General features: G+C 40.6%; 1 protein-coding gene across 5 annotated transcripts in view; it reads right to left on the reverse strand.

The window, feature by feature from the left end:
* Window positions 1-14,166, reverse strand: part of mta3 (metastasis associated 1 family, member 3) — a 192,208-nt gene that overhangs the window by 123,612 nt on the left and 54,430 nt on the right. For all 5 annotated transcript variants that reach the window (XM_059985759.1, XM_059985758.1, XM_059985761.1 and 2 more), the window contains exons 5-6: window positions 13,720-13,783; window positions 9,152-9,269 (exon numbers count right to left, since the gene is read on the reverse strand). In XM_059985759.1, coding sequence (XP_059841742.1) covers window positions 9,152-9,269; window positions 13,720-13,783 — 182 coding nt within the window. The remainder of the gene's footprint in view (window positions 1-9,151; window positions 9,270-13,719; window positions 13,784-14,166) is intronic.

Here is a 14,166-nt window from a genome sequence, read left to right on the forward strand (position 1 = left end):
ATTTTAACATGCAGTGACAAAATTACAAATGAAAACTTCATTACCACAAATCTCAGAATAAAGTTACTTCATCTCAAAGTTCAAAGTACAATTATCAAAGTACACACGCAGAATACAACTCTGAGATTCGTCCTTCTGCAGACAGCCCCAAAACAAAGAAACACCAGGGAACCCATCCCTAGAAAAATGTCAAACACCCAGTGCATGAAAAGAGAACAAAATGCACAAACGGTAAAAGCAAATGAACAACACACAGAATATCAACATTAAACCAGGTGTCCAGGAGTATTCAGTTTAGTTCAGCTCAGTGCTGCTAGCTGACTGTAGGCTGCAGAGCCTGTCTTCACTGAAGCACCCTAGTCCTCACTGATTGCCCAGGTCAAACCACTCAAAAACAGCAAAAAAAGTAACCAGAACCTAGTAACACATACAACATTAATCTCAAATTCCCCCAAAATTAGCCCACAGCCATGAGCCTCGCTGATCAATCCTTGTAACATGGAACCCAAGACTCCTGCACTTCCTTCTGACAGCAGCTAGCAGGAGAAGACAGACAGACAGATGTACTTTATTGATCCTGAGGGATACTGGGTTTCATTACAGTCACACCAACCAAGAACAGTGTAGAAATACAGCAATATAAAACCATAAATAATTAAATAATAAGTAAATTATTCCAAGTGGAAATAAGTCCAGGACCAGCCTATTGGCTCAGGGTGTCTGACACTCCGAGGGAGGAGTTGTAAAGTCTGATGGCCACAAGCAGGAATGACTTCCTATGACACTCAGTGTTGCATCTCGGTGGAATGAGTCTCTGGCTGAACGTACTCCTGTGCCTAACCAGTACATTATGGAGTGGATGGGAGTCATTGTCCAAGATGGCATGCAACTTGGACATCATCCTCTTTTCAGACACCACCGTCAGAGTCCAGTTCCACCCCCACAACGTCAGTAGCCTCACAAATGAGTTTGTTGATTCTGTTGGTGTCTGCTACCCTCAGCCTGCTGCCCCAGCACACAACAGCAAACATGATATCACTGGCCACCACAGACTCGTAGAACATCCTCAGCATCGTCCGGCAGATGTTAAAGGACCTCAGTCTCCTCAGGAAGTAGAGACGGCTCTGACCCTTCTTGTAGACAGCTTCAGTGTTCTTTGACCAGTCCAGTTTATTGTCAATTCATATCCCCAGGTACTTGTAATCCTCCACTATGTCCACACTGACCCCTTGGATGGAAACAGGGGTCACTGGAGAGGAGGTGGAAGAACCAAAGTCATAGTGCCAGGCAAACAGCTGCTTCATCAATATCAACAAAGCAAAGGAGATGGTTATCAGCTTCAGGAGAACTCAAACCATTCACACTCCCGTCCTTACATTGGCAGCACTGCAGCAATAATTGCAAGCAATTTCAAACCCCTGGCAGTGCACATCGCACACAACTCCTCATGGTCTCAGAACACATCACACAATCCAGAAATCTCATGAATGCTTCTACTTTCTGTGGAGGCTGTAGAGAATTGGACTGTGTGTCAGAAACCTACTGCAGATTCCCCAGAGGCATAGCCGCCGATTTCGTAAAGTTGATTTTATAATATGAAAAGGCACTAAATGAACTTATGCATTGCATATGGTGGTGCACTGATATATCAGGGTTTGATAAGAAAATTAGAACATCATCTGCATACAATGTAATTTTATGTGACTTTAGTCCCATGTCTGGGGCAGATATTTTGGAGTCTCGCCGAATAGCCTCTGCCAATGGCTTGATTGCTAGTGTGAAAAGTAGTGGTGATAAAGGGCAGCCCTGCTGGCTGCCCCGCAGAATACTAAAATTATCCGACCTAATACCATTAGTAAGAATCACAGCCAGAGGGTCACTGTAAGGAACCTTCATAAAATTACTGCCCAAACCAAATTGTTCTAAAGTAAAAAAAAGTTACAGCCATTCAACACAATCAAAGACCTTTTCTGCATTTAAGGAAACCAACAAGCCGTCCACTGCCTGTTGCTGACATGCCTGAATTACATTAAGTAATCTTCTGATATTGTTAAATGATCTACGGCCTTTTACAAAACCCGTTTGATCCTCTTTTATGATAAAAGGTAACACAATTTCTAATCGCAACACCAAGGTTTTAGATAAGATTTTAAAGTTAACATTTAACAATGAAATAGGCCTGTATGAGGCACAGTCTTCAGGGCTCTTTCCATTTTTTAAAAATTAGGAAGTTATTAGCTTCTCTCAATGATGGTGGGAGGAGATCACGATTAAATGCATGATTGAACACGTTTAGCATAGGCTCTGATAATAACCCTGTGAACTCTTTATAGAATTCACTAGTGAGTCCATTAGGACCAGGGATCTTCCCACTTTGGAGCTGTCTCACAGCTTCCTGTATCTCATGTATAGATAACGGGGCAGGGAAGAGGGACTCTTGTTCAGAAGAAATGCCCAGGAAATCTAAATTCCTGAAAAAGGACTCTTAGATTGTCCATCACTAATTGCTCAGATTGATGCAATTTAGAATAAAAATCCTTAAACACAACATTAATCATTTTAGAATTACGAGTGAGGGCTCCTGTCCAATTCCTAATTGAAGGAATAGTCTGAGAGGCATTTCTCTTTCTAGCTAAATAAGCTAAATACCTACCTGTTTTTTTGTTTAGCAAATGTCAATCTTCTTTTGGCTGCTTGTGTAAAGAAAGAGTTTAACGTACAGCGTAGGACTGTGATCTTCCGTAACTTGGCTGCAGAAGGCTTATTAATACAATCCTTTTCAGCTGCCGCAAGTCTTGCTTCCACTAGGCGCTGCTGTTCCGCAGCTTGTTGCTTCTTACTAGCAGAGTACAAGATAATTAATCCCCTTCGCAGTTTCCCACAGCATCGATGGACTACTAGCTGATTTGGAATTAATAGATAGGAAAGTTTGAATTCAGAAGTAAAATAGTCTATAAACTTATTATCTTTTAGGATAAAAGGGTTCAGCCTCCAATGTCTAGGTTGTACTGAATTATCTTTGGGCTTAATATTTAAATATACTGCTGCATGGTCAGAAATAGCAATATTTCCAATTGTGCAGGATACAACTAAGTCTAGGAGTGTTTTGGGGGTTAGAAAAAGATCAATTCTGGTGTAACACGTGTGGATTAGAAAAAAATGTGAAGTCTTTGTCTGAGGGATGTAACAACCTCCAGACATCCACAAGTCCTAGTTCTCCACATAGGCCCATGATTGGTTTGGACTGTGAGGAGAGCAATGGGGGACCACTAGGCACTCTGTCCATCAGTGGGTCCATGAGAAAATTAAAATCCCCACCTACAATAATGTTTTGTATTGAAAAGCTTGTAAGTTTGGAAAAAGCATCTATTAGGAATTTGAGAGGATGAGCAGGAGGGCAGTAAACATTAAGGATATCATATTCCTCTCCATATATTGAAGCCTTAACAATTACAAATCTCCCATATTTATCCTTAATGCAGTCTAATAACTTAAAAGGTAAGTTCTTTCTAATTAAAATGGCCATCCCTCTACTCCTGGTATTAAAAGATGAAAAATAGACTTGATCAAATCCAGGCTGTTGCAGTTTTAGTTGTTCTTTATTCAACTGTGTCTCCTGCAATAAGGCTATATCCATCCTCTCCTTTTTCAGGTTTAGCAAGATTTTCTTTCTCTTGATTGGTGAATGACTCCCCTTAATGTTCCAAGTGCACAATTTTAATATAGTACTGGTCATAACCCTTTATGACAATCATGTGACTCCGGAGGAGAAGAAACCCGACTTAAGATCAGCTGAGCAACAATAAAAAAAACACACACAAAAAAACCAAAGTACCAACAGCATTGAACAAAAGGACTTACCCCACACTTAAAGGGGGTATCTGAACCTTCTGGCACCCCATATTCTGCCCCACTGCCAATATGGCATTAAGTACTGGCTTCCGGATTCTCTCAGCTGCTTCCTCACCTGGTCAAATCCTTTGTGCTTCTGAATAACAGCTGCCGAGAAATCTTGAAAAAAACCGTAAGCCTGGATCCCTCATATATTAAAGCCTGGGTATCAGTCCCACGGTGTCTCGAAGCCTGTATCACTCTTTGCTTAGCACAGAAATTATGGAACCAGACATAGATGTTGGTAAGGCTTTGGAGCCAACGTACAATGAGCTCTTTCCACTGTAATGTGTCCAGCTTTGGTTTCCAAATCAAGGAAATTAGGCAGCCAGCCCTCAAAAGACGTGGCTGGCTGACTGCCTTCTGTACCTTCAAGTAGACCAATGATCCGTATGTTCTTCCTTCTGCCTCTGTTCTCAAAATCATCGATATGGTCAGACAGGCTTTGAACTTGCTTTTCCAGTGCCCGGATGCGGCTTTGGGCCTGATCAGCCACTGTCTCTACTGCGGAAACTCAACCCTCGGCCTCAGTCGTTCTTGTATCAAGATCTTTAAGGTCCACTGTGTGGTTCTGGAGTATCAGAGAGAGTGCAGCCAGCTTCTCATCCATCATTTGGATATGTTCTCTGTAACTTCCTGAATTACTTGACAAAAAGCAGGGTCCAGCATGTTAGCACAGCTAGTAACGGCTAGTTCCCCAGCACCGGACTGGGTGAGCACTCTGTGCAGTCTGTCTTAGTCGCCTTTTTAGTACTTTTCGATGGCATGGTGTTGGAACAGCTCAAAAAAAAATACCCATCAATGTTCATGTTATTAAATCCAACACTTGGGCATTGAACAAAATGTTGAAACTGATAGGTTTATATGAGAAATTATCAGTGTTGTGGTGCTGAGCTCAGCAAAGCAGACCTTTCACAGCGCCACCATCTTGAAACCCCCCACCTTTCTGTCATTTCTAAACTCATGTCCTTATTTCAGATGTAACCCAGCAACTCGTGTATGTTTCTAAATTTCTCTCAGGTGTAAATGCTCATCACCCCTGTGTTTGTTTTCCCTAATTCTCCACCCATTTCTCAATTACTAACAAAAACAGAAATAACCTAATCACAACATCAATTCCTGGAATGGTCTCTCTGCCCATGCAATCTTTTCTTTCTTTACATCACACAAGATTCCAATATGGCGATCATCATGCCGTTGCACTACATTGCAAATTGCATCAACACTAAGTTGAAAAATATAGAGTAAGCATATAATCCTGATAGATGCCAGCACTGCCAAACTAGAATTCAATGCTATTGCTAACACTACGTATTAATTCACAGACAGGATCAAATACAAGCAACAGGAAGGACATTTTAGCAATGTTATTTAACAAAAAATATCAGCTTTGTTGTTTCATATGGCAGGTGTTTTTCTCTTCACACTTCTTTTCTGGTTTTTGTCAAGTTTTTTCATGTGGTAAGTCTAAATTGAGATCTAAAAATGTGCTCGACAGATTACATAAATCAGACAACTTAGAATCTACAGAACTGGCACTAAAGCTAACCATCCCCAATCCCAAGGGATTGTCTTAGGAGAAGGAAAGTTAGAACAAGCTTTAATCATCGATACAGTTTATTTGAACAACTTAGTTTCATTTTTTTGGGGTGGGGGGATTTGATGATTAGAAATGTCTGCTTTTAAAACTACAATGTTAGAACCTACCGGTGTTGTATTAGAATCACCATCAACGATGAGCCAGTCTATGGAGAGGAGGTGGAAGAACTTGAGGCCACCTCCCCACTTGAAAAACTTCAAACTAAATTTCTCTCTGACAATTTCCCTCCACAGATGCTACCTGTCTCGCTGAGCTCCTCCAGCATTGGCAGTCTTTCACGTCTCCACCTTCTGTATGATATCCAATTCATTTGAATTCACCAGACAAAATGTATAAGCAGCTTTGACTTCCATAAATATGCCATTCACTTTCCCTGCCCTGACTGCAGATCACTTATGCCAACGACTCACTGTGTAGCTGCTGTCTCTCTAAGACCTTTAAATCATGCATCGACAGTTTGTGAGCTGATGCCTGGGAACATTAATCAAATATGGTACAATCTTGCTCATGCTCAGTTCTTGTCTTGTATCAACTAGTATATTCCTAACATTGACCAAGCAGGAATTAGAATATGTACCTAATGCAATACCTAGACCAGGCTGCTGTTTATTGATTACAGTTCTGCATTCAACACCATCATTCAATCAACAAGCTTCAAAATCTGAGTCTCTGTGCCTTCCTCTGCATCTGGATACTTGACTTCTTCATCAGGAGATCAATCAGTGCAGAATGGTAATGACATCTGCTCCTTGTTGGCAATCAACACAGGCGTACCACAAAGTTGTGTACTTCGCCTACTGCTCGACTCTCTTTGCATCCATGAAATGTGTAGCTAGGCACAGCTTAAATGTCATCCGTAAATTTGCCAATGACGCTATTTGATGTTGACAGAATTTTAGATGCCGATGAGATGGTATCACAACAATCACACATGCAAAGTCAGCGAGACCAAAGACTTCAGGAAGGGGAAGGTGAGAGAATACATACTAATCGTCATTGTGCATTCAGCAGCGGAAAGGATGAACAGTTTCAAGTTTCTGGGCATCAACATCTCTGAAGATTTATCTTGACCCCAATATATTGATGCAATTAAGGAGGCAGCACACGAGAACCTATATTTCGTTAGGCGTGTCAAGAGATTTGGTATGTCACTAAAGACTCCAGCAAATTTCAATAAATGTATCATGGAGCGCACTCTCATTGGTGGAATCAGTGCCTGGTTTGGAGGCTTCAATGCACAGGATCGAGGAAAGCTGCAAGCCTTTGTAGACTCGGCCAGTTTCACCACAGCCACCACAATCGAGAACATCTCCAAAAGGCGACACGTGTCCTCTTCCATTCCCTATCACGAGAGAGGTGGTAGAGGAAGTTGAAGACCCAAAATGAATGCTTTAGGAACAGCTTCTCCCCATCCGTCGCCGGATGTGTTAATGGTTCACGAATCCATGCAGACTACCTCACTTTTCTCTATCTACCCATTTCTTGTTAATTATAGTATATTTTATGTCTTGCATGGTACTGTTGCCACAAAACAACAAACATCACAACAAAGGTCAGTGATAATAAATGTGATACTAATTCTAGTAACCATCCATTCCACTGTACCTCTCAGAATCAGAATCAGGTTTATTATCACCGGTATGTAACGTGAAATTTGTTAACTTAGCAGTACAGTTCAATGCAATACATAATCTAGCAGAGAAAAAAATAATAAATAAAATAAAACATAGTAATAAACAAGTAAATCAATTATGTATATTGAATAGATTTTTTAAAATGTGCAAAAACAGAAATACTGTACATTAAAAAAAAGTGAGGTAGTGCCCAAAGCTCCAATGTCCATTTAGGAATCAGGTTGCAGAGGGGAAGAAGCTGTTCCTGAATCACTGAGTGTGCGCTTTCAGGCTTCTGTACCTTCTAACTGATGGCAACAATGAGAAAAGGGCATGTCCTGGGTGCTGGAGGTCCTTAATAATGGACACTGCCTTCCTGAGATATCGCTCCCTGAAGATGTCCTGGGTACTTTGTAGGCTGTTTACTTTTCCATATGAAAAATCCCCAGAGTGATTGGTCAAAATTACTTCCCTTTAGGCGTCAGATCAACTTACAAATTCCTTGGCTTCCAAGCCAAAAATATCTACATATTTGGTCTTCATATTTAATGACTTAATTCTGAGCAGATCACCACTCCATTTGCAGAAATGCAGCCCCAAACCCATAGGGAACCATCGCTGTTAATTACTGTTGACTGCAGACACTCATCCATCCAGCTCTTCTTTGGATGAACTGCATCCTGCCCGAGTCAAAATTTTCAAATTTTGACTCGTTAGTCCAGAGCACTTGCTGCCATTGTTCAGCAGCCCAGTCCTTGCATTTTTGTGCAGAGATGAGTTTTGGAAAAATGTTTTTTGGCAGCAACGTTTCCATGAAGACCACTTCTGACAAGACTTCTCCAGACTGTAGAGAGGTGTACTGGATTTCCAATGGTTTCCGTGAGTTCGGAGCTGATAGCTATGCTGGACCGCTTCTGGTTTAGAAGGGACAGCAGTTTGATGTATCTCTCATCTGCTGCACTCAGTTTCCATGGCTAACCACAGGATTGCTTGTCCTTAATTTTGCACAAGCACACTCAGCTGCCACTTCTGTTTGCTGTAAGCACGGTGTAGTGTCCAATGGCCACAACTAGTACACATGACTGACCATCTGCTGCCCCAAATAAGTGGCAATGTCCCAAATAAAGAGAACCCTGGCTGTTTGCATTATTATTTTTTGTTCTTTAAGAGTTGTCCAAAATAAGCAACTGCCCCAATTAACTGAAGGCGCAATTAATTATCCACTGTACATGCAACTGAATTATTTAACAGTCACCCAAGGAAATATTACTGCTCAATTGTTCCCATACATGTGTCGATATAAAAATGTAAATCTTAGCTTTCAGTTACAATGTTTCCAGTGGGGAAATATATGGCATCTGCTCAATACCACTAAAAATTGAACACCTGTTGTAATAGTACTCCAGGTACAAATTCACATCATCCCAACCGGACAGAGCATATTATTATACTAAATCTTTAGCCAAATGAAATTGCATTCCTCTGGGACCAAGGTGCAAATCACAAACCCAGTCACACACTTTACACAGAGCACATAGAATCACAACTGCAGAAAAACATAGTTACAAAATAGTATTAATATAATTAATAATATATTGCATTATTATAATATTTATAATAATAATAAAATAAAGCAACCCTGAGTGCCTTGGCCTATAGATTGATGGTGCATGGATGTTGTCCTAGAGCCATGTTTCTGCAAGAACAGGCTGCAGCAGTTTCTCATATCATGTAGTACAGCCACAGATGAAATCAATCCAGCTCGTCTCCCATCAAACAATCACTGGCGGGCAGCCCCAATGTGAAGAGCCATCCTCCAACCCAGCGCAGCATGTAGGATTAGTTTAAAGTGGTTCTAAAATATTTTGTCTTCAAGCCGTAATGTTCTATATTCTTTTAAATACACTAATTCACAAAATGTATTCTCATACTTTTCCGTTTTATAAAATACTGATACTATTATACAAAACTAAGTTTACCGATAAATACAATCTCTGTGCAAACACACACCAATGATTCATGTAGTAAAATGAAACAACAACCTTACCTTCATTCAGCATGTCTGAAATATCAGCTTGGTATCGAGTACCTACACGTATTTCCCCTTTGTCTGCTAAGAGCGTCTTCTGTGAAGGATCATACACCAACGAGTAGAAAAAACTATCCTGCACAATAGGAAATGTTTGTTCTTTAAACAAATCATATGAAAATTATTAGCCAAACTTATCAAGGAACACCTTCCCAAAAGAGTATCAAAATTTTGACCAAAATCATTTCCCACAGTATGTATATTAGCAATGGATACCCTAAGGCTCAGGCAGAATGCAATGCTCCATGCTATTGCCTTTTCACATTTGCACCTGTCACACAGTCATTACACAGTTGTTAATTGCATTCATCCACCCTATCAATGACATTTTAGAAGTTCTGTTTGCTTCAGTTCTGAGCTGCATCTACTTCAAGTACTGTAGATAAGGTAGATGAGTTCAGAGCATGGCTCAGCATGTGGAATTAGGGTATTGTAGCCATTAGTAAGACTTAGTTGCAGGAGGGGCAGGACTGGCAGCTCAATGCTCCAAGGTTCTGTTGTTCTAGGTATGATAGAGCAGGTAGGTTTGAAGGGGGAGGAGTGACATTACTAGTCAGGGAAAATGTCATAGCAGGGCTCAGACAAGACAGACAGGAAGGCTCGTCTACTGAAGCTATATGGGTGAAACTGAGAACTACAAAAAGCGATGACCACGGTAATGGTGTTATATTAAGGATCACCCAATAGTCCACAGGATTTTGAAGAGCAAATCTGTAGAGAGGTAGCAGACAGTTGCAAGAAAAATAAGATTCTGATACTAGGTGATTTTAACATTCCACATTATTGACTGGGACTTCAATGGGTCAAATGTCAAATGAGTTCACAAAAGTTTCCTTACTCTGTATATAGAGGTCCCAACTAGAGTGAATGCAATACTGGATCTCCTATTAGGGAATGAAACAGGGTGGATAACAGAAGTGTGTGATGGAAACACTTCGGATCTAGTGATCATAATTTTGTTAGTTTCAAGATAATTATGGAAAAGGACAAGACTGCTTCTTTAATTGAGATTTTAAATTGTAGGAAGGCCTATTTAGATGGATCTGGGAGATGTGGATTGGTAATGGCAAAGGGATGCATGGCAAGTGAAAGGCCTTCAAAACTGAAATATAGAGAATAGTTTGTACATTCCTGTTAGAATAAGAGGGAGAGGTAACAGGCTTAGGGAACCATGGTTTTTGAGGGGTACTGAAGCCCTAGTCAAAAATAAGGGGGTGCATAGCAGGTAAGGGGAGAAACAAACAAATGAGGCGCGTCATGAGCATCTGAAGTACCAGAGAAGACTTAAGGGAGAAATCAGGAAGGCTAAAAGGCATAAGTTTCTCTGGAAGAAAAAATACAGAAGAATCCCAAGGGCTTAGACCACAAGACCATATGATATAGGAGCAGAATTAGGCCATTTGGCCAATCATGTCTACTCCACCATTTTATCATAGCTGACCCATTTTCCCTCTCAGCCCCAATCTCCTACCTTATACCCATATCCCTTCATACCCTAACCAATCAAGAAGCTATCAACCTCTGCCTCTCTCTGTGTTCCTTGGTCTTAGACTCCCCCACTAGAGGAAACATCCTCTCCACATCCAGGCTTTTCAACACTCAATAGGGTTCAATGAGGTCACCCCTCATTCTTTTGAATTCTGTTGAGTACAGACATAGACTTAGAGCCACTAAATGCTCTTCATTCTACAGATATATTATAAGATAAAATAAGACAAAATTGGTCCACTGGGAGATCACGGTGGTATCTACACATAGAGCTGAAAAAGATGGGGGAGATGTTAAATGGATTTTTTGCATTTGTATTTACTTGGGAAATAGACAGAGTCTATGGAACCGAGGCAAGTCTGTAATGAGGCCATGGACAATATACAGATTACAGAACAGGAGGTGTTTGCTGTTTTGAAGTGAATTTCAAGAGGTGGGGCAAAGTTAAGATGGTGCTAACTGGCGACTCCTTTGCTTGCAATTTTGGAAACAGCTTTACTTCCATCTTTGATATGTCTTTAGTCCCTTTTTAGGGTGTCTTGGGGGGGGGGTTGTGAGCGGTTCTCTTTAAAACCCTGACTTGGGTTCTTTGTGGCAATGGGATCCGCTCTCAGGGCCTCACGCCCGGTCACTTTTTGATATCCTAAGGACGTGGCCTGGAAGGCGAGAGCGCCTTCAGGGTTCCAGGATGTTGTGGCTCTGGGGACGTGCTGATTCTAGGCCGGTGCCCCGATTGAAGCATCGTGGGAGGACACGGAACATCGGGAACAGCAGGTTAGCTGCCGGGGGTTGTGTGCATTGAGAGCTGCGCCTTTTTAGTGCAAACTCACCGGACACAGAGTTCAGAGAAAGCCACGCAGCAGACTTTTAACATTGTAAATCAGTGTGTTATGTCTCCCCTCTCACTGTGAAACAGGGACACCTCTTCTTCCCTTATTGGGGGAGAGAGAGTCTGTGGTATGTTGAATTATCGGGTGAACGAGTACTTTTTGGGGTATTGCAAATCTGTGTCTTTATTGATGCTTTGCTGCACGCTTGAGTGCTCATTGGAGGGTGCTGATGATTATGCTGGTGGGGGTGAGGGGGCTGTCATTGCCTTGCTGCAGTGAGGGGAAGTTGGGGGGGGGGGTTAGGGTTCTAATATTTAACAGTTTTCATTCTTTAGGGCACTCCTCTGTTTTCGTGGATGTCTGCAAAGAAAAAGATTTTCAGGATGTTTACTGTATACATTCCTCTGACATTAAATGTACCTATTGAATTAGGGTGGCTAAGTCTGATTGACATGCATTGGGTGGGGCAGGTCATGTTTGATCAATCTTAGAGTTTTTTGAGGAGATTACTAGGAAAGTTGATGAAGGAAAGACAGTTGACATTGTTCACATTTTTTTTTAAACAAAGTCCTACATGACAGCCTGGTCAAGAAGTTTCAATTGCTTGGGATTCAGAATGAACAGTAAATTGGATTCAACATTGGCTCAGTGAGAGAAGCCAGACTGATAGCAGATGGCTGCCTCTCTTTGAATGAAGGCCTTTGACTAGCGGTGTGCCACAGAGATCAGTTCTGGGTTGCTGTTGTTTGTCATCTACATCAATGATCCAGATGATAAAGTAGTAAACAGGATCAATAAATTTGCAGGTGACACCAAGATTGAAGGAATAGTGAACAGTGAGAAAAACTGTCAAATCTTGCAGTGGAATCTGGACAGCTGGAAAAAAAAAGTGCTGTGAAACAGCAGATGGAATTGAATGCAGACAAGTGTGAGATGTTGCAGTTTTGGAGGACAAATCAAGGTACCACATACACAGTGAACGGTAGGTAGGTCACTGGGGAGTGTGATAGAACAAAGGAATCTGGGAATAAAAATCTACAATTCCCTGAAATTGGTATTACCAGTAGATAGGGTCATGAAGAGAGCTTTTGGCATATTGACCTTCATAAACCAGAGTATGTGTACAGGTGCTGCAATGTTGTACTGAAGATGTACAAGACATCACTGATACCAAGTTTGGAGTACTGTGCGTAGTTCTGGTTACCTACTTACAGGAAAGGTATCAGTAAGATTGAAAGAGTGCAGAGATACATAAAAAGAAAGATCAGTGAAATTAACAGATAGGTGACAGATATAATTTAATAAAGAAAGATAATTGAGGAAGCCAGCTAAGACAATTACAGAGACAAGAAAGAAAAGTGCAGAGAGGTTAACAAAAATTGGTAATGCTCTTCAGGATTTTATAATTAAGGCACAGGACCCACAAGCTTTGCCCACACTTTGGTTTTCCTAACAGCCACTTGGTGGATTGGAGTAAGTCATCTGGTCCATCATGCTTGGGCCAGCAAAAATTCCACAGTATCGTGCTCTCTCCATAGCCCCGCACCTTCCTCTGCCTCAAATCTATGTTCAATTTTTTATCAAAACACAGTAAAAATAATTCTCTCAAGCACTCAAGTGTTTTAACAATAATTTAAACCTTATCACACATTACAGGTTAAATAATTAAAACTTCTTTCCATTTTACTAAAGAAAATCTCACAATTTTTAAAATATTGATGCACCTTTTAACTATTTCCACTCCAGTAGAACTAGTTCCAACGTACCTTATTTTAACTATATATTTTTTTTAATCCTGGGCATCATTTTACTGATAGTCTCTCTGGGTTTAAAGTTTCTGTAATGGAATTTACAAAAACAAATTTTGCAAACTCTTCTGCATACATGCATTAAATATCTCAGCAGTTCTTCTAGACAAAATCTATACCCCTCATCTTGGTTTTTTAAAATAAAGTCTATCACATGTGTTATTATGAAAAACTTCAGGGTCCTTAATTACAGCTTTGCTAATTATTGCCTCATAGTGAGTTAAGTACTGCACCATTTGCTTTGGCTGTCTCAAATTTTCCAGATGCAGATATGATACTTTATATGAAGCAGACAGCAAATAGCTCAGATCAAACCTCACCATACAGGAAATTCCTGGAAGACTTTCGTTTAACAAAATGTCAGTCATACCAAAACCAAAAACACTGATCTATACATTACCTCCTTTTCCAAGTAGCTGGCCACTGCTTCTGTTTCGTTCAAAAGTGAAACACCGCATTTGCCTCTAAGGGGAGAAATATATTCAGTTCAGCAAATATTCAATTTTTTTCAATCAAACAAGCAATCTAAATCCAAAGACATGCACAAAATGTTTCTATAATCTGGTGAATATTCACGATATTTAATCTGCCATTGTTTCTTTAGTCAGCAGATGCTATATAACTTGACGTTAGGTTGCTCCTCATGGACAATTTTCTACTTAAATTCCTGACCCATCTATCTAAAGGTAGACAGTGGATGAGCACTGACTTCCCCTTCTCAAAGTTAGACTAAAGATTGTGCTAAAGATGCAGATTGCAATCAAACTCCTGTACAATTTTAATCCCTTGTGAACTGCTACAACATTACCACTGAATGCTAAATGATCCATTTAAAATATCAGTGGTT

The sequence above is a fragment of the Hypanus sabinus genome, chromosome 12 (genome assembly GCF_030144855.1).
Source record: "Hypanus sabinus isolate sHypSab1 chromosome 12, sHypSab1.hap1, whole genome shotgun sequence".
Taxonomy (NCBI): domain Eukaryota; kingdom Metazoa; phylum Chordata; class Chondrichthyes; order Myliobatiformes; family Dasyatidae; genus Hypanus; species Hypanus sabinus.